The following is a 22,219-nucleotide window of genomic DNA, read 5'->3' on the forward strand; positions in this document are numbered from 1 at the left end:
ACTCCTACAGATTATTCAAGTACAACTCGGTCAACAACCTAATGGCAGTTTCAGGCATTTCCCAATTGTCATCCATGGATGATGCATTGAAATGTTATATGAACGTATTATACAGAAATGACAGCATTGTGATATAGGAAGTTAGATGCATCTCAACCATAGTAAAGTGCAGTGAAGAAGCAAAGAGGATGAACTCACAGTTCTCTGCGCATCTTCACATTAACCTTCATTTCCTTGTAGGATTGGACCTTCTCAGCTGCTCGGCGCAAAGGCCTGCCCGTAGATGCCCGCCTAAGTTCTTGAGCTTCGTTTCCAGGGATCATACATTCTTCATCAGGTTCTTTTTTGACTGATGAATCAGATGATATCAGGCCACTTAAATGCACGTCATCATCACCACGAGAGGGAACAAGAAAATTTGTATTATCTACCATGAAAACATCTTCAGTCATTTCCGACTCTTGTGGTTTAAATCTTGCAGATTGCCTTCTTAAACAAACCCTGCTGGGTAAACATAAAAGATATCTTTAAAACCTAAACATAACTGTTTTCTCAAAACAGAAAGCAATAAAAATTATACAGAAACCTTTTGTTCTCGACTCCCTCCTTGGCTTCGACTGGTTTAATATTAGAAGGGCCTGAAGCAGCACGTAAATAATAAGTGAAGATTGTGCTCTGAACAACATTAATTACTTCGAAATAAAGTTCCAGAGATGCAAGTTACATAGACTCTTTGATTGCCGCCTCCTGTTCGTGTTACAAGATTTATTCTCTCCTTTTGCTTCTTTAAGAGATTCACCTTCCTTGCCAAACCTTCTCCTACAACAAGGTTCATAGTCTCTATCTTCTTCTTTAAGGGATTCACCTGCCCCGCCATATTTGTTTGTTCCTTCCTTCAAATCATGGAAAAGCGTTCGTAAATAACATGGGATGTTGATAAGAGAAAAATCAATACATATTTTGCAAATGATTTTGTTGATATGAAAAGTCAATCCAGATCGGTAAATACCTCATTTCCAGATGTAGGGCAAGCCACAATCTTGGCTTTCTTCTGATGACAGAAACAAGGTATTTAGTTAATAAACATAATGAAATAATAAACCTGACTACCATGCACCTATTGCAGGCGTACTTCAGCTGAGGCATGTTCAAATAGTAACAAGCTAGAGCTCAACTTGAAATTCTAAGTCTTAAAACTCGACTTAAGTTCGATCACCTTGAACTTGATTATTTGTACCTGAACTCGAGCTAACTTCAAATTGATTTTTTAGTACTAAATAAATTAATAAAAATATATTAAAAAAATCATGCTCCCTCTGTCCCAATTAAAATACCACAACTTTTATCGGTCATTTTTGGAAAAACTTTAACTTAATTATTTTATAAATTTTAATTAATTAATTTTAAAAAATACATACTTGAAAACTACTTCATTGAAAAAAAATTAAAATATTTTCCCAAATTTTATCGATAACAAATTTTAAATAATAATAAGTTAAATTTTTAAAAAAATACAACCAAAAGTCATAATGTGACAACTTTATTGGGATGGATGGGGTAACCCAACTGGACTTGTAAATCACTCAATTCAAGCATGAGGATACTCGAATTTTGCTTGCTAAAATAGTCAAACTCTGCTCATTAATGACCAAGTTAAATTCGTTTATTTTTCCTGCACAGAAGTTAAGAAGCTTTCGAGAATATGTATCTCATTTGCAACCTACACTCGGCCAAGTAGACCGTTGCAAAAAGATACCTCTGATTTTATTGCTTGAAGCACAGCATTTTTACATCCCAGTTCATGTTTAAGGGCTTTTAGCTGAAAAGGAAAAAAAAGTCGAAGGTCAAGTCTCAAAAGCATACAACAAAAAGGGCTGAGCATGAACAAGTTCAAGAAACATAGATGTCCAGAATATATACCCTATCTTTCCCTGAATTAAGTTCCTGCAAAACCAATATAATACATCGACCTCATTAGCAAGTCATAATATCAGAAAAAGTCAAATGCCTCTTAGATTTACTAAACTGAGAAACAGACAATTAGAAGCGGTATTAATCTACCGATAACATTTGGCTGTTTGCTTGGGCAAGTTGCAAGTTCTGTTGCTGAAACTTCTCCAAATTGATTCTTAGTTTCTGTAACTCAATTGCACTCAATTCGATGACTTTACTATAGACCAAAATTAAGAAAAACCAATAAGAAAGTCATACAAGAGACAATTACATCAAGCAATGGTCGGAGGCAGAAATGAAAGAAAACAAATAAAACAAATCAAAGAGGATACTTTCGGTCTGCAAGAACTTTCATCAACATCATATTTTCCTGGAAGAAAGAATAAACCCTTCAGTAGGCTAAAGGAACAAAACAAGAATTGAATGGAAAAAAGATAACCTAAGGGGGAAAAGTGCGCTAATTGCAGTTTTAAAGTGTACCTGTTGGAGTTTTTCGATGTAATCTTTACTACTGAGTGAAGCCGGTTGCTGCCGCAGCTTTTCATCTAAGGTCAACACTTGAGGTTGATGCTGCAAGTTGGTTATGTCGCTGAGCCCTTTCCTTGGTACATTACTGATCAAATATCTGTTTTCCATAGATTTCCCTTCCAGCTCATTACCTAAAACCCAAACAAATAAGTCATTCAACAGATATAGGCCTATTAAAAAACTCAATTCTGTACGACTCTAACTTTTCATTTTTCGTTGATACATCAATTTGCGATCATATCCATACATAGCTGTGAGGATATGACCTTCCAAGGTTCCTACAATTATATGAAAAAACTTTTGTGGGGGGGGGGGGGGCTAAACATTACTGTGTCAAACACATGCCAGTATCCAACATTCACACGAGTGCGAGTAACACAGACCCAATGTTTCATTTGTAAATTAAAAATGAAAAACAAAAATCCCTAAATCTAAACAAACTCAGAGAAAAAACTAAAGCAAACAGATGAGTTAACAGCAACATAGATTTGAACTTTCCAGCATTTCTCAATAATCTGAATAAACGAATAAAGAGATTCTTATCTCACAACCAATTCACGAACCCCGACCCCCAATGCTAACATGAAATTTATAGAAAACAAATTCTTAACCTCTAAACCAACTCAGGGAAATCTAATTAAACAGCTGCATTAACGGAAAACTGACTGAATTCCACTTCTCCACCAAGCAAAAATAAATAAAATGATTAAGAGGACCTAACCTCACTGTCATTTTAAAAAAACTTAATGCAAAAATGTAATTTACAAAAATAAAAAATAAAGAAGAAACCCTAATCAGTAATCAATTTTACAACATGCAGGTAAATTACATTCTAGAACTAGGGTTCGTAGCTCAACCTAAATCATGAAAACATGCGATTCGCAATTCGAATCCCCCATTATTAGAATTAGAAAATTTCAAAGAAAGTAACAAGAAAAGGATTCGAACGAATTGGTGAAAAAAAACCATTTTTGGGAGAAAGAACTACAGAAATTTGTGGAAAAAAAATAATCCAACGAAATTGAGGGGTGAGAGAAATTCAAGAAACAAAGAAGGAATCGAAATACCTGAAACGAAGCTGGTTTCTGCGCCGAGAATCGTAAGACAAACAAAGAGCCCGTATTACTTTCTCACCTTTTGAATATGGGAGCGAAACCGGGAAATGACATGTAAAGGACAAAACAGTAAATTACTATCCAGATTCAGACAACTCAGAGTTGGAAGCTCTCTCTCCCAGGCTAAAAGCCGCTCTAAAATTCAAATGGTATATATATAAAGTTCCAAACCTTATAGTAGGATTATTAGTATGTTAAATTCTGGCCTGGTGTCTAAATTACATTTAAAATTAATTTTTAGTGTTTAAAATTTTATTTATTAAAAATAAATATTTAAAAAAAATCGTTATACTTTTAGATATCTACCATTAAAAAATTTATTAAATGTTACAAATATATTTAAAAGTGTAACAAAAAATGTTAAGTATATAGTTTTAATAAAAATTTCTTTACGTACTAAAAAGTTAACTTTGAATAAAATTAAACACTTATTTTTATATTAAATCTTAAATTTTGAATACATATAAAATATTATAAATACAATTCTATCACGATAAATATATAATTATATAGTGTTGGATACAAGGCTCTAATAAAAGTAAAGAAGGATAACTCTATAAGATCTAAATAAACTGTAAACGATATTAAATCATCTTTTAACATTCAATCAGTTTACTTGTTAAAGGGTTAACTAAAATTTCCGTAAAGAGATGAATTTCACTCAACTAAATTTGTCTCGTCTAAAACATAAATAGGCATTTTAAATCGAAGTTATCAAGAAGCATTAATAGTAAAAGAGAAATTTGTTCTCCCGGTGATCTTTGATTTAAGCAGCTGCGTCTAAAAAATATGTTTTCAACAGATTAAGAAAGTTTTGAATAATCAATTCATATTATTAAAAAGGCTTAATACACTTTTAGGTGTCTAAATTATACTTCAAATTGACTTTTGATCCTAAATAATTTTTCGTTAAAAATAAGTACTTAATGTTTTCACCGTTATATTTTTAGATGTGTACCGTTAAAAAACCCTTAAGTGACACGTGTCACATTTAAAGGTCATAAAAACATATAATCAATGTTAGAAGCTTGACGTTAGATTTGAACGAGGCTTGAGAAAACAACTGAAGTTTTTAATTTCAAAAACACATAAACATTGAGAGTTTGATTGACATCATTTAAATAATTAAATGATCTAATTATAAGAATTAAAATATCGATGATCAAATTAAAATCTTCTCACAGCTAAAAGGCTATGAGTTAATTTATCAATAGAAACTATACGTATAGATTCTTTAACGGACCCATAGTTGGGGCCCATCGCAAGTTCAACTAATTTTGCAATTGGATTGTATAATATCAACTTGATCGTATGGGTCCCCTACTTTTTTTTCTTTCTTTTTTACAAAAAAAAAATACCTTTCTTTGTTTTACATTCTAGACCTATTATCCTACGTGGATTTTCATTTAAATTATATCACCTCTTTCTTTGGCAAAACTTCCACGTTAATGCAAATGAGAATGTTTAATTTTCAAAACAATATTGTAATGCTATTATTTTCTTAAACGGGGTGTTTACTACAGTTAAGTTTAATTCCCGACGTCTTCAGCAATGCGTCTTTGCATGGAAGCTTGGAGCTCTCGGTGTTTTTGCATGGAAGATTGAAACTCTCGGCGTCTTCAACACAATTTTCATGCATGATGGATATCTCGGCGTCTTTCATGTATTTTTGCAGCCAAATGTTACAACAAAACTAGAAACCGAAACCATGATTTACTTTTGTTGCTTTACTGCATATTGTTTGAGATATGAAGATTGTTTTAAGCTCATTATTTATGGTATAGAAAACTGGGTTTGATTTTGTGTTTAGTGCATTAGATGCATGTTAAAGTTTAGGAAGCAAATTCTTTTATGATCACTTTGAACAATGATGAGCTGTATTACTTCCAAGGATCTAGAAAGAACATTTTAATATCAGTCATTCGTTCTATCAAGTTCGTAAAGTGCATTATTATTATGACGTTCAACATCATCTCAAACACTGAAACTTGTTCTCATGTTTTAGATGGGTTTTAGATTTTTCTGGTTTTGTTTTAACCTTTGGCTGCAAAAGCACATGAAAGACGTCGAGATATCCATGAAAATTGTGTTGAAGACGCCGAGAGCTCCAAGCTTTCATACAAAGACGCCGAGCAATATGCTGAAGACGTCGAGAGATCAAACTTAACTGTAGCAAACACCCCATTTAAAAATAATAGCATTACAACATTGTTTTGGAAATTAAACATTCCCATTTGCATTAACGTGAAGTTTTGCCCTCTTTCTTTGAACCACAAACAATCATGACTTTTGAATATGTGAATTTTTTGCTTCTCTAAATTCACTTCATGGAGGTGAAAAGAATGTTTCATAATTTAAAATATATTAAAACATTCTAAATTATTTTAATATCTATATTTAAAAATTAAAATATATCATTTATAACGAATTGTCTCTTAAGTTTTGTTTTTAAAGTTAAAATATTATGTCGTTTACCCCTAACTATTAATTCCATTAAAACACGCAACACATGATTTAATTTTTATTTTTTTATCTGAATAAATGAAAATTAACTAAAAAATAACGACCCCTCTTCCCCCAACCCTCATTACACCTCCACCACCTTCTTCCCATCTCCACCGTCGACATAGCCTTCTTTTCCCAATACTCTTCCTTTTCCTTCTCCACTCCCGCATCTGGATCTAGGAGAAATAAAAAGAAATGTTCAGACTCAGTTATAATGATAATAACAACATTTTAAATTGGGTTCATTAGGCAACTTTAATTTATTTTTTTAAATTAAAAAAGATGAAACAGGAACATTAACCCTTTTTCTCTTTCAGCTTTACTCATGGGATACATACTCTGAAAGCCTTGGAAGAAGAGGGAAAAATTAATAATCATATGTATGCATGAGGTGACGATCATCTTCAAAGATTATAAATATTCTGGATGAGTCTAGTTCCTAGTTCTTATTCTTCCTTCAACACCAGCAGTATCATAATTCAGAAATCACCAAAATTAACACACATTAAAAGATTTCAGATTTTCCTCACATGCTTTACCAGAAAAAAAGCTCACAGTCAAAAGAAAAAGGAAAATAAGAAAAAATAGAGATAAAAACCCAGAAAATATTAAGAATAAATTATATAAGCAGACCGTGAAACAATCAAAAGTTAAACAAATACATCGTTGTTATCGTTGATGACGGTGGTGGAAGTGGAGGTGATGACAAGATCTATGAAGTTACTAACATGGATATGATGATGGAAGTTGTTAGTATCGTCGATGGGTCTTGCTTAATTTAGAGGGATGTTAGGGTTGAAGAAAGGGAGTCTGGCGGTGGAAATGGAGAAAAGAAGATGAGTGGGGGTAGTTTTGGTATATTACTTATTTATTTAATTAATTTTTATTTATTCAGATAAATAAAATAAAATTAAAATATGGTTTAGGAATTGTTTGTTTATTCCATAATGATTAAGTGTTAAATAATTTAAATGCTGAATGATTCAGAGGCTATGTATGAATTAGCTCTGAATGTAACATGTTATTTGATAATGGCTCTGAATCATTCAGAATGTACTGATTCAACATTATTTTGTTGAATCAGTCAGTACTGAATCATTCAGAGGTGCGAAACAAACGCACTGAATGTTAAACGTTCAACATTCAGCGCTGAATGATTCCATTAAGAGGCAAACAAACAACCCCTTAGCGTGTTTTGATTAGTCATTAGTTTTTATTTTATTTTAACGGAGTTGATGATTTAAGATAAGAGAAGTAATATTTTAAATTTTAAGATGTAAAACGTTAATTTATAAGGTAATTGTTAACTTAATTTACAAGGTAAGAGAAGTAATGTTTTTAATTTAAGAGGTAAAACGTTAATTTTAAGAGGTAAGAGATTTAATGGTTTTTAACTTAGTCATTATTTTAGGTAATTGTTAACTTAATTTATAAATCGATGGAAAAGCATAATAATGTACATTAATGGAAAAATAAAATAATATGAATTAATGATGGATATTTATTGGTTCGTTATTCGAATCTTTTAATTATTTTTTAATGCGAATTTCCTATTTTAATCGTTAAGCCTACAAAGTTAACACATATAAATTTATTTTTTTTCCAATCAATTTTTCGATGATATAAAAAGACTCAGTTCGTTGAACACTTTAATTGTGCTACTGTTTGACTCATAACATTGTTGTATCTTAGAGCAACTCCAGCGTTGCGTGAAGTGGAGTTGGAGAAACACTGTAGAGTCTCAAGTCCTGCGTTTGATGCATCTCTACTCTGAAGAGCAATTGGAGCTGGACGCTACAGTGTATCGTTGCTACTGTAGCAATTCTACAAAAAAAAAATTCCATGATTTTTGTTTTTTTTTCTTTTTAATTTCATTTTCTTTTTTAAATTATTTTCTCTTATTATATATTTTCTCTTTTTAATTGTAATTTCTACACAATAAAATAAAAATTAAACATGATATAATATATTCAAGTTGATTAAATTGCAATATAATAAAAATATATTTAAATTAGATAAATAAACATACTAATTTCTTGAAACATAAAAACTACAACAAACGTAAAAACATAAAAAATACTGATAAAACTCAAACGATATTTATTTATGCTTTTTATCTTATGTTTTTCACATTATTATTATTAATTGTAATTTTCGTATTTATTTGTATTTTCGCAATGTTATTTATGAATATTTTATTTATGCTTTTTATCTTGATATTTTTTTAGAAATGTATATGTTTTATTTTTTATTTGTAAAATCAATATTATAATAATTAAATATTGTGAATAAAGTAGAGTTGTTAATAATGTAAAGATAGCGCTGGAGATGACTGTAGAGTAGAGATGAGGGCTGGAGATGGCCTTAGGAGATATTTTTGGTTCTTTTTACTGATACGTAGGGTGTTAGATTAAAATCTATAATTATATGTATATATGTATATATGTATAATAATGCATAATGTTTTCACAAAGTATGATACAAAACTAAAGTGACTAATTATTTAAATGAGTTATAGATATTAAAGTATCATAGAATTAAATGCATATACCATAAATAGTATTTCTAATTTGATGAGCGGTAAAATATAAATATTTAAAAAGTTGACATAATATTTTATTATATATACATATATAAAGAGTTTACCGTATCCAAGAAATAAATTAACTTGTATTATTTTTATTTGGTCAGATACTTTATAACAAGAAACAAGCTTAATTTTTTAAATGACTTCAACCGTAAAAGAGATTCAATGATTTTAAGGTACGATTTTGCAATATTAATCCGATAGATTTTGAATTCTTGATTTTATATTAATTAGGTTTTAGTCCTACCATATTACTCTGATTTCTTGGCCCAGACATCCCTATTATTCAAACAAGGAAAAGTATGGCAACCGCAATTTAGATGACTGATTGGAGGCTGCTTTGCTTATCGGGTAAACTAAGGAACAAATATGTATGTTTATATATATAGTTACGAATCCATTGCAGTAAAGAATCTGAATCCTCCAACAAAGGCAAACACAATCATCTTCTTCTTTTTCAATGCAAGAAAAAGGTTTTCTTTTCTGCATCATTGTTACTTTGGATAAGCTCCCAGTTTTCCTCTTCATAAATTACCCTTTGCTTGATTATTTCATGTTTTCGAATAATTATACAGCAAGCTAAGAATTTGAGTAAGCTGAGAGAGTCTGCAAAAGATGGGAACAAAACAGGGGGAAACAGAGACCATTAGGAAGGTTTTCAATATAAACCTGGTTTTCTTCTCTCTCTTTTCCCTTGAACTCTCTGATTAGACAAATCATTTAAAAAGAAACAAGATAAGATACACAAAAGAGAGAGAGAGAGAGAGAGAGAGGTTTCTTTTTATTATTGGGATGTAAATATTCTTTGTCGTCATCATGAATTCATGGTATTTCTTTTGGGACAACTAATTTTATAAGTCTACTTCAGGCTGTCCAAAGTTTCACATTTTCCAGCTTTTGAAGAACAAGCAAAAGAAAGACGTACAGTTGTTCAAAGAAAGGACCCTTTTTAATTAATACAAAAGGAAAAGGAAAAAGCTTCCATTGTTGTTGTTCAAGGATGCTTCGTTTCGCATGCATTATCTTAATATGTATGTTGGGCTCTTTCTTTTCATTTGCTAGAGCTGCCTTCAATCTTAGCCTCCCTCACCAACATCCTTACCCAGAATCTGTTGTTCATGATGTTCAAAGGTAGGCAGGCTCCTTTGATTGTATTTCTGATTTTTTATACGTTCATGATTTTGTGTGCGGAAAGAAGAAGAAAATCACAGTTTTTCGATACCCATTTTAGTGTTTTTTTTATAACCGAGGCCAATACCTCATTATTTTGAGTTGGAAAATTTCATAGTTTTTGACCTACTGTTTTCTCTTACCAAATTTAGTGAGTTTTTGTTTTTTTAAAATAACCTTTTTTAAGAATTTTCATATGTAAGCAAGTTGCTCAATTTCCTCCCCTGTTTCCCGGAAAACTTGCAGAACTCCCAGAAAATTTACTTGCATTTTACTGAAAACGTTCACATTAATCTTTGTAGGAGATTAAATGTGTCCGTATCAAGAAGACAAGCCCTCTCCGTAAGCCAAAAAGATCAATGCCTAACGGGAAACCCCATCGACGATTGCTGGCGGTGCGATCCCGAATGGTACAACAACCGCCAACGCTTAGCCGACTGCTCCATCGGCTTCGGACAAGGAACCCTCGGCGGCAAAGGCGGTCGAATTTACACAGTCATGGATTCATCCGACAACGACGTGGCTAACCCCACACCGGGCACGCTCCGACACGCCGTCATCCAAGACGAACCCCTCTGGATCATCTTCTCGACCAACATGGTGATCAAACTCAAACACGAACTCATTTTCAACTCATACAAGACCGTCGACGGCCGTGGCACGACCGTTCACATAACCGGGAACGGGTGCATAACGTTGCACTACGTTCAGCATGTGATCATACACAACATCCATGTTCACCATTGTAAACCCTCGGGGAACGCCGACATTGCGTCGACGCCGACGCACGTCGGCCGGAGAGAAGGATCGGACGGGGATGGGATCTCCATTTTCGGTTCACAGAAAATCTGGATCGATCATTGCGCCCTTAGTTACTGCACCGATGGCCTTATCGATGCCACCATGGGATCCACTGGAATCACAGTTAGTAACAACTATTTTTCTCACCATAACAAAGTCATGCTTTTAGGGCACGATGACAGGTATTTGGTGGATTCGGGAATGCAAGTGACGATAGCGTTTAATAATTTCGGAGAAGCGTTGGTGCAAAGAATGCCGAGGTGCAGGCTGGGGTATATACATGTGGTCAACAATGACTTTACTGCTTGGGAAATGTATGCCATCGGCGGTAGTGCCAACCCCACCATCAATAGTCAAGGGAATCGATATACTGCTCCTGTCGACCCTAATGCCAAAGAGGTATTCTCTTCTTTTCTTCAATTTTTAGATTGTATGAGATGAAAGAGTAATGAAGAGCGCGTTATGAGTTGAAGCATGGATTTGGTTTTCTTTCTTGTCTGCCAATTTGGGAAAGGATGACGAAATTTTATGATTGATTAATGGTTTTGGTTGGGGGGCGCCTTTTTGACTTATGTTTCTGGCCGTGGATTCTTCTTTTTCCGCAAGTGGGGGCTCATTAATTATCCCCCACTCTCAGTGATGGTGCGTGGAAAGTACGTGTACTGTCATTTTTAAATTTTTAGCTTTAAAATCTCGAAATTTCATCTGTAATCTAAACAGTACAGAACTAGTTATAGGAATATAAACTAATGAAATTTAAAAATATATCTCTACAATTTAACATTCAAAGATAAATAATAAGCTTTGACTTAACAAATGAGCGCGTGTTGCGTAAACAGGTGACGAAGAGAGTGGAGACAGATGAGAGAGAATGGGCAGGGTGGAATTGGAGGACGGATGGGGACTTAATGGTAAATGGAGCGTATTTCGTGCCATCGGGAGCCGGCGTAAGCGCTCAATATGCTAAAGCTTCAAGCGTCGTGCCTAGATCCGCTGCCTACATTGAGCAGCTCACTTTCAATGCTGGCGTTTTCGGCGAGTCCAGGTATGTCAAAACCCAATATTACCCTTTTTTCTCTTCTTTAGACATAATTGAATTACCTGTCAAACGTCAAAGCTTGGTATAATTCTTATTATGGGGCTCCAACTTTTATCAAAATTTGATAGTAACCCTCGTGCTCGCCCACGAAACGATTAATGAAATTAAATACTAATTTCTTATTTCTTTGATTTAAAAATTGTAATCCGATCATTGATACCATAAGCTTTGTACGTAATTTTTGAGGGGAAATATTAACAAAGCCAACAATTAGACTAAGAATTTTAAATCGAAAAAGTTAAGGAATCTAAATTTAAACTTTTTAAGTTTAGAGACTGTATCATAAACTTTATATAAATTTAGTCCTAATTCACTTACCTTTGCATGGTGTTTCAATCCACCCTTTAGATTCTTTCTTTCTTCACAATCGACATCTATTTTAATATACGAGTATGTATAATATACATATATGAAATTCTTATTTTTTTGACCAGAAACTATTTCAATATTTGAATACGTATCGTATACGAATATAATACGTATCGTATACGAAATTGAAAAGGAGAGTGACCCACGAGAAAAGGGTATATTTTTTTGGGGTTTCAAGTTGTTGAAAGGGTAAGTTTTATATTCCCTTTGATCTACAATACTTGGACCTCACAAAATAGCTTTATTAATAGCGTATAGAAGGAGAAGATGCTTCCTTCTCACTTATTGTGTGGGGTGGGCCCTTTCCCTTTCTTCTTCTACCTTTTCCTTGGCCGCGTAGACATGACATTAAATGTGATATTTCAAGAATCTTACGAAAATATTATGATGTGTGACCTTTTGCATGCTGGGAGTGGAATTATTTTGTACAGGGCAGAGACTGGGAGCTTTGTTTATCCCGGATCCGTCGGCAACAGCGGGTCCACCGGCACCGGCACCACTAGCGGCGGTGCAGGGTCCACTGACGATGGCAACTACTTTGGAATGATATTCGGGAACGGCGCGCCACCAGATTCGACCCCACCACCTTTGACATCAACATTTTTGTGTCCTCTAATTATTTTAGTTTTGTATTCTATTACCAACCAAGGTGCTCTACCGCCACTATTATTATTATTATTGTAATAGGAAATACAAAAAAGAAGAAAATCAAAATTATAATTATAGTTTAATTTCATATATGAAATGAAAGAAACCAAACATTTCATTGATTAGTTTGGTTCCTGGTCGCTATGTAACACAAAAAACAAATAACATATGCTCAATTGGCGTTACCTTCCGACCTACGGTTTAATTAAAATAATATTTAAATATTAAATTAAACAAAAAAATCAATTTTCAATTAAATCGATTTAATTAATATTATAAAACACCGATAAAGTGATGAGAGGATTTTGAAAATGATGTTGGTCCCCCTTTTACACTTTCCCTTTCTTTTATTGGTTTTTGATTGGCTTTATCTTTGGATAACAACGGCGAGCATATTTTATTGGTTTTTAATTATCGATAACATATACTCATTTTATAGACACAACTACTCGAATCTGATACTTCTAAGAAAATAAGTATATATAAATACTGAATGAATCGAAAACATATTACATATATAAATATTGTTCTTTGATATCTATTATCTTCTTCCATTTTATTTTTTTCATTAAGCGAAATAATTTTGATTAAGTTTTTCAATTTTAACTTTCGATTTATATTGTTGATTATTTACTCAGTTTTAAAACAATTGCTTATTTTCAATATACATATCAAATTGATCAAATATAATTACATGTGATAATTATATTCAAAATACTTTATATTTTATATTAACGAGAAAAATATATATTTAGTTTATTAATAGTATCTTCCATATGAAATTAAGAGCTAAAAAATGGGAGCAAAAAAACTAAACTTTTACAGGTTCATCATTCCTCTCATTCATACATATTCTCGGAACCGAACATGCAAAAATTCCACGGCAATTTCAATAGGTCAAGCCCATCTAATTTTCTATTCCTTGGATTAATAAAAGCTCGAATTAAGGTGAATGTCAAAACGAATACATATTCTGATATTCTATGCATATGTTCATTTTTTAGGTTCTTTCATGTACTTTTAGGGTTCTTGAGAGGCCATATTTTCATAGTACACAAAAAAATACGATGTCTTCTTATCAAACTTGGGACTTCCTATAGAAGATAGGATGTTTGATGTCCATAAGAAAAGAACAAGTAAACAACGAGCATGTAATTAACAGCATAATATGACATTGTTATTTTTACACTCTTATAATCGATGCTAAACAAAAGCAGGAACCCATGGAGAAACACGAAGCTCACAAAATTGATACTACAAGAAGAATAAATATACTTATGAATGCAAATAAAACAAACCTCGTGTCTCTGGCATCTCGCAAAAATTTCCCGGTGGTTGGCGCATGTCTGACAATAACTTCAAAGGAAAAGGCTTCAACATCGTGCTGTTCTGATAGGGAGTCGAGAAATTATCCAAATCATATGATTTGGATGACTTAATCGAGCAACTTCAAGTGCTAATGGGATAAAATCTCCGACACTCGATCTTGTGCATCAGGAGGTATCTCCCTTCCAGGAACTTGGACTTTTAGAAGATTAGCGTACCTGTCGAAACAAAGCATAATCTGTCACTAAACAACACGAAAACATTGTGGTTCAACTGGAAAAGAATTAGCAACGCTACTAATTCTGCAGCAGTGAACAAATGCTCGTGCTCGTGTTCAGTACAGTAAATAATCTGAACAATATGAACATTTAAATAAGAAAACTTTTATTGCAACAAGCTCATATGTGAAGCAACTCTCATAATTTATGTTAATCCGACTTTTCATTTTTGTTAAATTATTAATCATGTCCACCACATATTTGAATTCGACTATGGTGATATAGTACTCCAGAAACCTTCCAAATACATGAAAATCTTAAAGAATTCTTCTTTCATGAGGGATTTAGTATTTAGAGAAAAAGAAAAGCATGTTACCCAGATTCAAGGTCCGTGAAGGATACGGGTATACGTCCAGCACAGATATGTTCAATTTTTTCTAAGTTTTTCCATATAATTGGAGATTTATGCTTCTATGTCCATGTCCAAATATGTGTCGGAAACAGGAGTCAAATATTGATTTTTATAAAAAAAAATGAAGAGTCCGAACAACAAAGGTAACGACAATTAGTAAAACATTACCTCTAAGAATTCACCATCCAGTTCTTTCAAGAACAGTCGTATCTGTTCAGAGAAGACATTGAGAATTAGCAAAACGAGTAGGGGCATGATTCTAAGAAATAGTCCAACACAAACACACACACATTAAGCTGCACGGTAACTATTACCTAAGGCGTAAACACGCCTGGGTGCATGCCTTGACTATACTAGGGTTTATTTCAAACATGCAAGAATGTACTAATAGTGTATACTAGAAGGTGACTTTAACTAAATCCTTGATAAGGATGTAATTTAAAGACCTTTCCCCCTTGCAGACCCCCTCCAAGAAGGGGGTCTTGATTCATGTTCAACCTTACTCCGACTCTTCATTTTCCTTGAATACCCGTGTCCAGCTCATATTCAAACATGGATATGGAAATACAATCTTCTAAGCACATTGAAAAACTTAGCAAAAAAATGAGCATTACCCCTTTACCCTTCATAAGATACACAACTTCCAAGTCCCTGTAACAGTCTTAAACCACCACAAGAGGGGGGGGGGGGAAGAAGATTTCCTCTTTACCCTTCATAAGATAATGAAACTCCTAATAAAATTTTGCATGCAACAATGTAGCTCACCATGGGAATACAATAATCTATTCAAGCTCTAAAAAGAATGTACCACAGACAATGAAGTTTCATCCAAAATGACAAGTAACATTTACCAAACATTACCTTCTCATCCTCACTGACTTCAAATCCAAGCAACAATAAAGCCTACGAAATAAACAAAGATTAAAAATCCTAGAAATGTAAAATGGGTTCGGACTGTGTCTATGTTCTATATTTTATTGCTTAGACTCTTCATTTGTTTTTAAGTATCGGTATCTGACATGTATGGATATGGGTATTGGCCATTGTGTAGACCTTTCAAAGACTTTCTAAATATGTGAGAAACTTTAGGAAAATTTGAACATGCCAGTTTTAGATACTATAAATATCAGATGCCTATACTGGAGTCCGAGCAACATAGACTATTTTCATGATGCATGATGAGGTTGGGAAAGTCTAAGGAACAACCGCCTAATTTAAGGCTACGGAACGGCAAGAAATGGGCGGAACCGAAAATGTGATAAAAAATAACATTTCCGGTTGAACGCAACCAAAAATGTCAACTTTTTCCTAACATTTCGGTTCGCTCGACTGAAAATGTTACACTTTTTATCACATTTTCGGTTGCACCCATTTTCTGCCGTTCCTTAACCTTAAATTAGACGGTTGTACATTAGAACTTCCCAGACTTCATTGTCTAGTTCTCCATTATTTTGATTCTTATTTTTTTTTAAATATCTTTATCCAATCATAATTTGATATGTGTATTGAGATAAGAACCTCCAAGAACTTTCCAAATATGAGATAATGAGATACATATAAATATCTAACAGTTACACTCAAACTCAAGTGTGCATTATTTCTTAAGAATGGTTATTATTTGATACTTTTAGTGCAAAGTTTCACTCAAGAATGAGATAAGAAACTAACCGGAACTTACAGGTGGACCATATGTGGGATCATCGGCATTCAACGGAACAAACTTGGAATCCTCGTCTAATTCACCAGGTGGTCCTGCAAAAACACATCAAAGACAAACTCTTGAGCATAGGAAATTTGCAAAGAAACACTAAAAGATTAGATTGAATTGGCTCGGTCAATGTTGCTTAGACTTGAGGACGAGTATCATGTATGGATATGCTACCGACCACAAAAGAAACATACTATATGCAATTCTACACTCGAATCCTGAATACACGAAAGCTATACCTTTGAACATATAAATATAATGACAAAATACATGATAATTAACGCCAATAAGACAAGGGGGAATCAACAGCCTTAACCAGAGTTCAAAACAATAGTATCAGGGAGCGACGCAAAATTTTATGTTAGGGGCAAACTTAAATTTTTAAAATTCTAGGGGTGTCAAAGCATATTTCAGTAGAAAATACATAGAAAAAATCTCAATTTTAAAATTTTAAGGGCGATTCCCTCACCCGCCCGCCTAGGTCAATCCCTGAATAGTACCCATTCTAAACAAAAAGGGTGAAACTCTAAAAAAATCATTTAGAAAATAGGAATCGAGTTTGAAAGGAGAGCAAACCTTCAGCTGATGCTCTTGTTAGTGGATTGGAGTTGTGGAGTTTCTTCATGCGATCAAAAACAACATTCTTAGCTGGAAATGAAGTAACTGAAGGAATTAAAGAAGAATGAGGCTTTCCCAGAAGATTCAAACGAAACCCAACACTAAATGCCATTTATTTTCAAAATTTTCCTCACTAGTTTCGCAGTTCAAAAGCTTTGGTTCTCAATTTTCTTGATCTGTTTCAGTTGATAAGGGTTGAGTGCCATCCGTATTTACACTTTCGCCGCGTCAAACCTATTGATTGGAGCCCCTATAAATATAAGGCTAAACTATACCATTGATCATTAAATTATTTTGGCTTTTTAATTTTACCATTTTTCTTTTAATTTTGTAATCAAACTACTTAACTGTTGACAATCAAGTCATCTGTCATTAACAATTGACGGAAATGCTGATGTAGTAGTTAGAAAAATTATTATAATTATATATTTAGTCCTTAATACTTATACATTATATCAAATTAATCTTAATTTTAATTTAACTTAATAAATTTGATCATCTAATTATATTATGACACGTGTCATAACACGAACGAAATATATTTTTAATTTAATTATTTTATTTATCACCCAATCATATGGTGACATTGTCACATCGAATTGGATGAAAAAATGATAATAGAAGAATAAATAAGAAAGGGAGGGGGTTGGGGATTCAAACCTGTACAAAATTGGATTAAAAACCAATACCCAAACCACCAAGCTAGGAACACTACTTTATTTCAAAATGCAATATATAACACATGAAATATTATAATGAATTAAAGGAAAAAAAGTGAAAAAGCAAATAATTGCTACTTAAGTTAAAACATAATTTAATGATTATATATATATATATATATATATATATATTGTTGTTAAATTTATCAAATAATTTAATTTTTTAAATAAATTTGAGTTAATATATATATATGTATATTAATAAATAATTAAATTTATTAAATTAAATTAATATTAGGAACAAATTGATATAATGTATAAATATTAAGGACTATACGTATAATTATGTCAATTTCTTTAACTATCACATCAACATTTTCGTCAACTGTTAAAGGTAAATAATTTGATTGAAAACAATTAAATAGTTAAGTGGTCCGATTGAAAAAATTAAAAGATTGATGATAAAAATAAAACGATTAAATAGTTTAGTGATCATTTATATTAAATATAGTTATGTTAGTTAGAAAGATATCACATTAAAATACCCTACATTTTTTTATTAAACTAGATACTTAAAAATTAATATCTCTTTTAAATATTCTTAAAAAATATTTAATAATAATCGTTGATTGCTTTTATTATAGTTAAATAATAATCATTCATCTAATCAATAAAATGTTTGGTTCATACTCCAATGTGTCCTCTTGAATTTACTAGACCACTTTATAAATTTAAAATCCCTCTTTTACTTTTCTTTTTAAGTTTAAACATTAAATTTAAGAATGATTATATCACGTTTCTGTGCAATTATATAATTTAATTATAAAATGGATGTTTATATCGTAATTATATGACTTAATTTTTATATTTATTACCAATATCAAATTTGATCTATATTTTTATTTTAAAAAGTACTTTTAGAAACAAAAAATAAAAATTAACTCATAAATATTTTAATTTTAAAAGCCATTTAGTTAAAAATAAAATCAAACCTTCCATTCTTAAAAAATATTAAATTTTATTCATTTTACTTTGAATAATTCTCAAAATCCGAGAGAGAAAAGTTGTGAGAAAGAGGTGCAAGAAACAGTGGTAATGATTAATTTCGTGACATATGATGCTCTAATTATAGGAAAAGCTATCACATTGCCACCAAGTATGAAATTATAAACCTTTAAAGCAACGTACTTTGGGTAAGGATCATGTGCAGTTTTAATATACAGTTAAAAATATGTTATCGGTTTTATTATTATTTAAATAATAAAATCGATAAAAAATCACTGAAAATATTATTATTTTTACCAGTTTTGTTATTATTGAGCGTTTTACCGAGTTTGGTAATATATACGGTAAAAAAAATATTTTAGGTAGCGCTTTACCGTATATATTATAAAGCTCTGTAAAGTGCCCAATAATAATAAACCGGTAGAAATAATAACTTTTTAGGTAATTTTTTACCGATTTTATTATTATTTAAATAATAACAAAACCGATAATATCATTTTTAACAGTATATTAAAGTGTCGCATTATAGAACTTTCTGTAATTTCAACCTTCATTTATACGTTTGTATTATTACTAACCTCGTTTAAGTTTAGCACTGTCTTTTATAAGTGAATTTTAAAAGTTCAGTAAAAAAAAAGTGTTATCGAATTGATATTTAAAATTTAACTATTTGAGATTATTGTTAAAGAGTGAGTTTAAAATGATAAAATAAATAATTTAAATTATATTTACACTTATTAATACTATGATATATGAAATATATCAATTAAATTATAATAAAAATATAAAAATATTTTTTTGTATAAGCATCGATATCCGATCTATTGATTGAATAATCTGGATCAGGTACTGTAGAGGCAAGGGCGACCTTCCCTACCTAGTTTGCTCCATTTGTAATAGCCAATATTTGAACTTGTGACATTGCTTAAGAGATCTGATACCTCATCCCACTAGACCAACTGATTGTTGATAGAAAAAATATTGTAAGATAACTCATTAATAATATTTTTATAAATGAAATATTTTTAAAATATATATATTGATACTTTTAACATGTGGATATAAAATTATTACAAAATAATAATTTAAATATTTGTTTTGATAAAAAAATATTACAAAAATACATCAGTGCTTACAATTAAAGTAGATTTATTAAACTATTATAAAATATAAATAAAAAATATAATTATAATAAAAATATATTTTATAACAACTCACTATTAATATTTAAATCATGATTTTATTTATTTTTAAATAATTAAAATAAAACATTAAGTAATATATTATTTTTAATTGACGTTAATATTGAATTATTAAAAGAACCTATAAATACATAATTGAGTAGAGTTAATGCATTAATAAGGATAAAATTACAATTTGCTCCCAAACACAGAGTTAAAAAGAAAAAACTACATATCCTAATTTTTGCGGTTGGTTTGAAATTATCGTTTCCGTTGCAATTTTCTTTTTATTTTTTTGGTGAATAAAAGTTTAGGTCAGTGGTGACTCCCCAGTCCAAGGTCAGAGCATACCTAAGACTCAATTGGGATTTATATATGAATTTACATATTGCCTATCAAGAGTGACGATGGTAGGATTCGAACTTGGCCTTACAAACTCAATTTTTTGAATCCCAACCACTTGTGCCAACACTCATCGGTAATTATTAGAATTTATTTATTTTATTATCTGTTTGACATTGATTTTACGATCAAAACAAACTTTTTAACTAAAATGCGTTTAGGAAAAAGCCAAACAAGACCTTAACTAACTATTATCTTTACATTTTATCGGGAATTTATTTATTTTTAAATCCTCAGCGTTTTTTCCTATCAAAAGTTTCTGGTTTAATTATATCAAATAATATTTTTTAATATTACAAGATGATTAGAAGATAATATATTTTTAGAATTTTTTAATTAATTAACAACACATTTTATATATATGATTATTTAAACTTAGTATCTATTATCCTTTTCTATCACCGAAACTATTTAATAGATTCGTAAATGATAGCTTAAATAAATTTTTTAGTTATGATTTATTACACATTAATAAATTATATTTAATAATCATTAAAATTTATAAATAATTATTTGTTTGAATAATATAAATAATTATTAAATTTATTAAATTGTTATAAAATAAATACTATTACATTATAATAATTATTGAATATAACAATTCAATAAATGAGGCTTAATTTTATGTATTTTCCATACCATCGTATGCTTATTTATCAATTAAACATGAAATTTATTAAGAGAGAGAAAAACCTAATTTAATCGAACTTCAATGTTGATTATGAAATCTTAGCTATATAAACTAGTAAAATTCACTATTTTTTTTAGTTTGGTTAGATCTTTAAGTGTCAGTTTGACGTAACTTTTGAAAAATAATTTTTATAATTATTATAGAAATAAACTTTTAAAAGTGTTGTAAATCAAATTATATTTACACTTATCAATACTATAATAAAAATATATATCACCTTAAACTATAAAAAGTATTTTAAAAGTGACATAACTTAATAATTTATTATTTAATAGTTCTTTTTAATTACTAATGTTTTTTTATAATATTCTTTTTTTATCAAAATAAATATTTAAATTATTATTATGTCCACATGTTAAAAATATTGATAATATATTTTTAATAAAATATTTCATGTATAAAAATATTATTAATGAGTTATCTTAAAATATGGTTTAATATTTTTATTATAGTTTAAGTTGATATATCTTATATATCATAGTATTAATGAGTTATCTTGACGATTGCGAATAGTAAACCGGGTTGGGAGGGTCGCTTTTGCCTCTGCAGTACCCTGTCTGGATTAGTCGGTCAATAGATCAGATACCGAAATGATAAAATGTCTATTATACACATCATGTTGTAAATTAAAAATATAGTATTTAAATTATAGTAACACTTATTAATACTATGATATATAAAATTTATTAACTTAACTTAAAGTATCATAAAAAAAAAATTAAGATAACTCATTAATAATATTTTTATATATGAAGTATTTTATTAAGAAAATATATTATCAATATTTTTTAACATATGGACGTAATAATAATTTAAATACTTGTTTTAACAAAAAATATTATTTCAAAAAAATTAGTAATTAAAATAATTTGTTAAGTAATAAATTATTTTTTAAAGATGTTAGTATTAAATTATTAAAATAAAATGAAAATAAATATTTGAATGGAACCTATGCATTAGTAAGAGTAAAATTATAATTTGATTCTAAACGTAAAATTAAAACTAAAAAAGCTAAAAATCATAGTTTTTGTGATTTGCGATTGAAACAAACCTTTTACCTAAATGTACTTTTAAAAATCCACGCCAAACGGGATCTAAACTTTTAAACTGTTAAGTATGTTATTTATTTTATGTTTTCTATTGTACGTAATAAAATATTAACTTTGATTATTTTAAAAAATCCATAAAAAATTAGTACAAAAGTAAAAAATCTAAAATTGTTAA

At 30.6% G+C, this 22,219-nt stretch overlaps 3 protein-coding genes across 6 annotated transcripts; 1 reads left to right on the forward strand and 2 right to left on the reverse strand.

The window, feature by feature from the left end:
* LOC120130325 (SHUGOSHIN 1-like) lies at window positions 1-3,646 on the reverse strand. 3 transcript variants are annotated; one of them, XM_039147581.1, is made up of 10 exons: window positions 3,549-3,646; window positions 2,434-2,612; window positions 2,286-2,323; window positions 2,062-2,170; window positions 1,921-1,944; window positions 1,757-1,819; window positions 1,010-1,048; window positions 725-893; window positions 587-638; window positions 1-504 (listed from the first exon to the last, which is right to left on the reverse strand). In XM_039147581.1, exons 2-10 carry the CDS (start codon window positions 2,587-2,589, stop codon window positions 195-197), a joined length of 960 nt encoding a protein of 319 aa, XP_039003512.1. In that variant the 5' UTR covers window positions 2,590-2,612; window positions 3,549-3,646; the 3' UTR covers window positions 1-194. The 3 variants fall into 3 exon arrangements, with proteins under 3 accessions (XP_039003512.1, XP_039003510.1, XP_039003511.1); XM_039147579.1 differs by having other exon boundaries at window positions 17-504; window positions 1,010-1,051; window positions 3,549-3,644; XM_039147580.1 differs by having other exon boundaries at window positions 21-501; window positions 1,010-1,051; window positions 3,549-3,643.
* Window positions 3,647-9,556: 5,910 nt separating this feature from the next.
* Window positions 9,557-12,894, forward strand: LOC120130367 (probable pectate lyase 13). Its single transcript, XM_039147615.1, has 4 exons — window positions 9,557-9,819; window positions 10,161-11,058; window positions 11,499-11,704; window positions 12,559-12,894. Exons 1-4 carry the CDS (start codon window positions 9,689-9,691, stop codon window positions 12,809-12,811), a joined length of 1,488 nt encoding a protein of 495 aa, XP_039003546.1. The 5' UTR covers window positions 9,557-9,688; the 3' UTR covers window positions 12,812-12,894.
* A 1,029-nt stretch (window positions 12,895-13,923) lies between these two features.
* Window positions 13,924-17,249, reverse strand: LOC120130336. Of its 2 annotated transcripts, none has more exons than XM_039147592.1 (5): window positions 17,016-17,249; window positions 16,410-16,483; window positions 15,593-15,634; window positions 14,900-14,941; window positions 13,924-14,319 (listed from the first exon to the last, which is right to left on the reverse strand). In XM_039147592.1, exons 1-5 carry the CDS (start codon window positions 17,167-17,169, stop codon window positions 14,311-14,313), a joined length of 321 nt encoding a protein of 106 aa, XP_039003523.1. In that variant the 5' UTR covers window positions 17,170-17,249; the 3' UTR covers window positions 13,924-14,310. The 2 variants fall into 2 exon arrangements, 1 of the variants encoding a protein (XP_039003523.1); XR_005516826.1 differs by lacking the exon at window positions 13,924-14,319 and adding an exon at window positions 14,435-14,452 and having other exon boundaries at window positions 16,400-16,483; window positions 17,016-17,051.
* Between the last annotated feature and the right edge of the window lie 4,970 nt (window positions 17,250-22,219).

Source organism: Hibiscus syriacus, unplaced genomic scaffold, assembly GCF_006381635.1.
Source record: "Hibiscus syriacus cultivar Baekdansim isolate YM2019G1 unplaced genomic scaffold, ASM638163v2 tig00110546_pilon, whole genome shotgun sequence".
NCBI lineage: Eukaryota > Viridiplantae > Streptophyta > Magnoliopsida > Malvales > Malvaceae > Hibiscus > Hibiscus syriacus.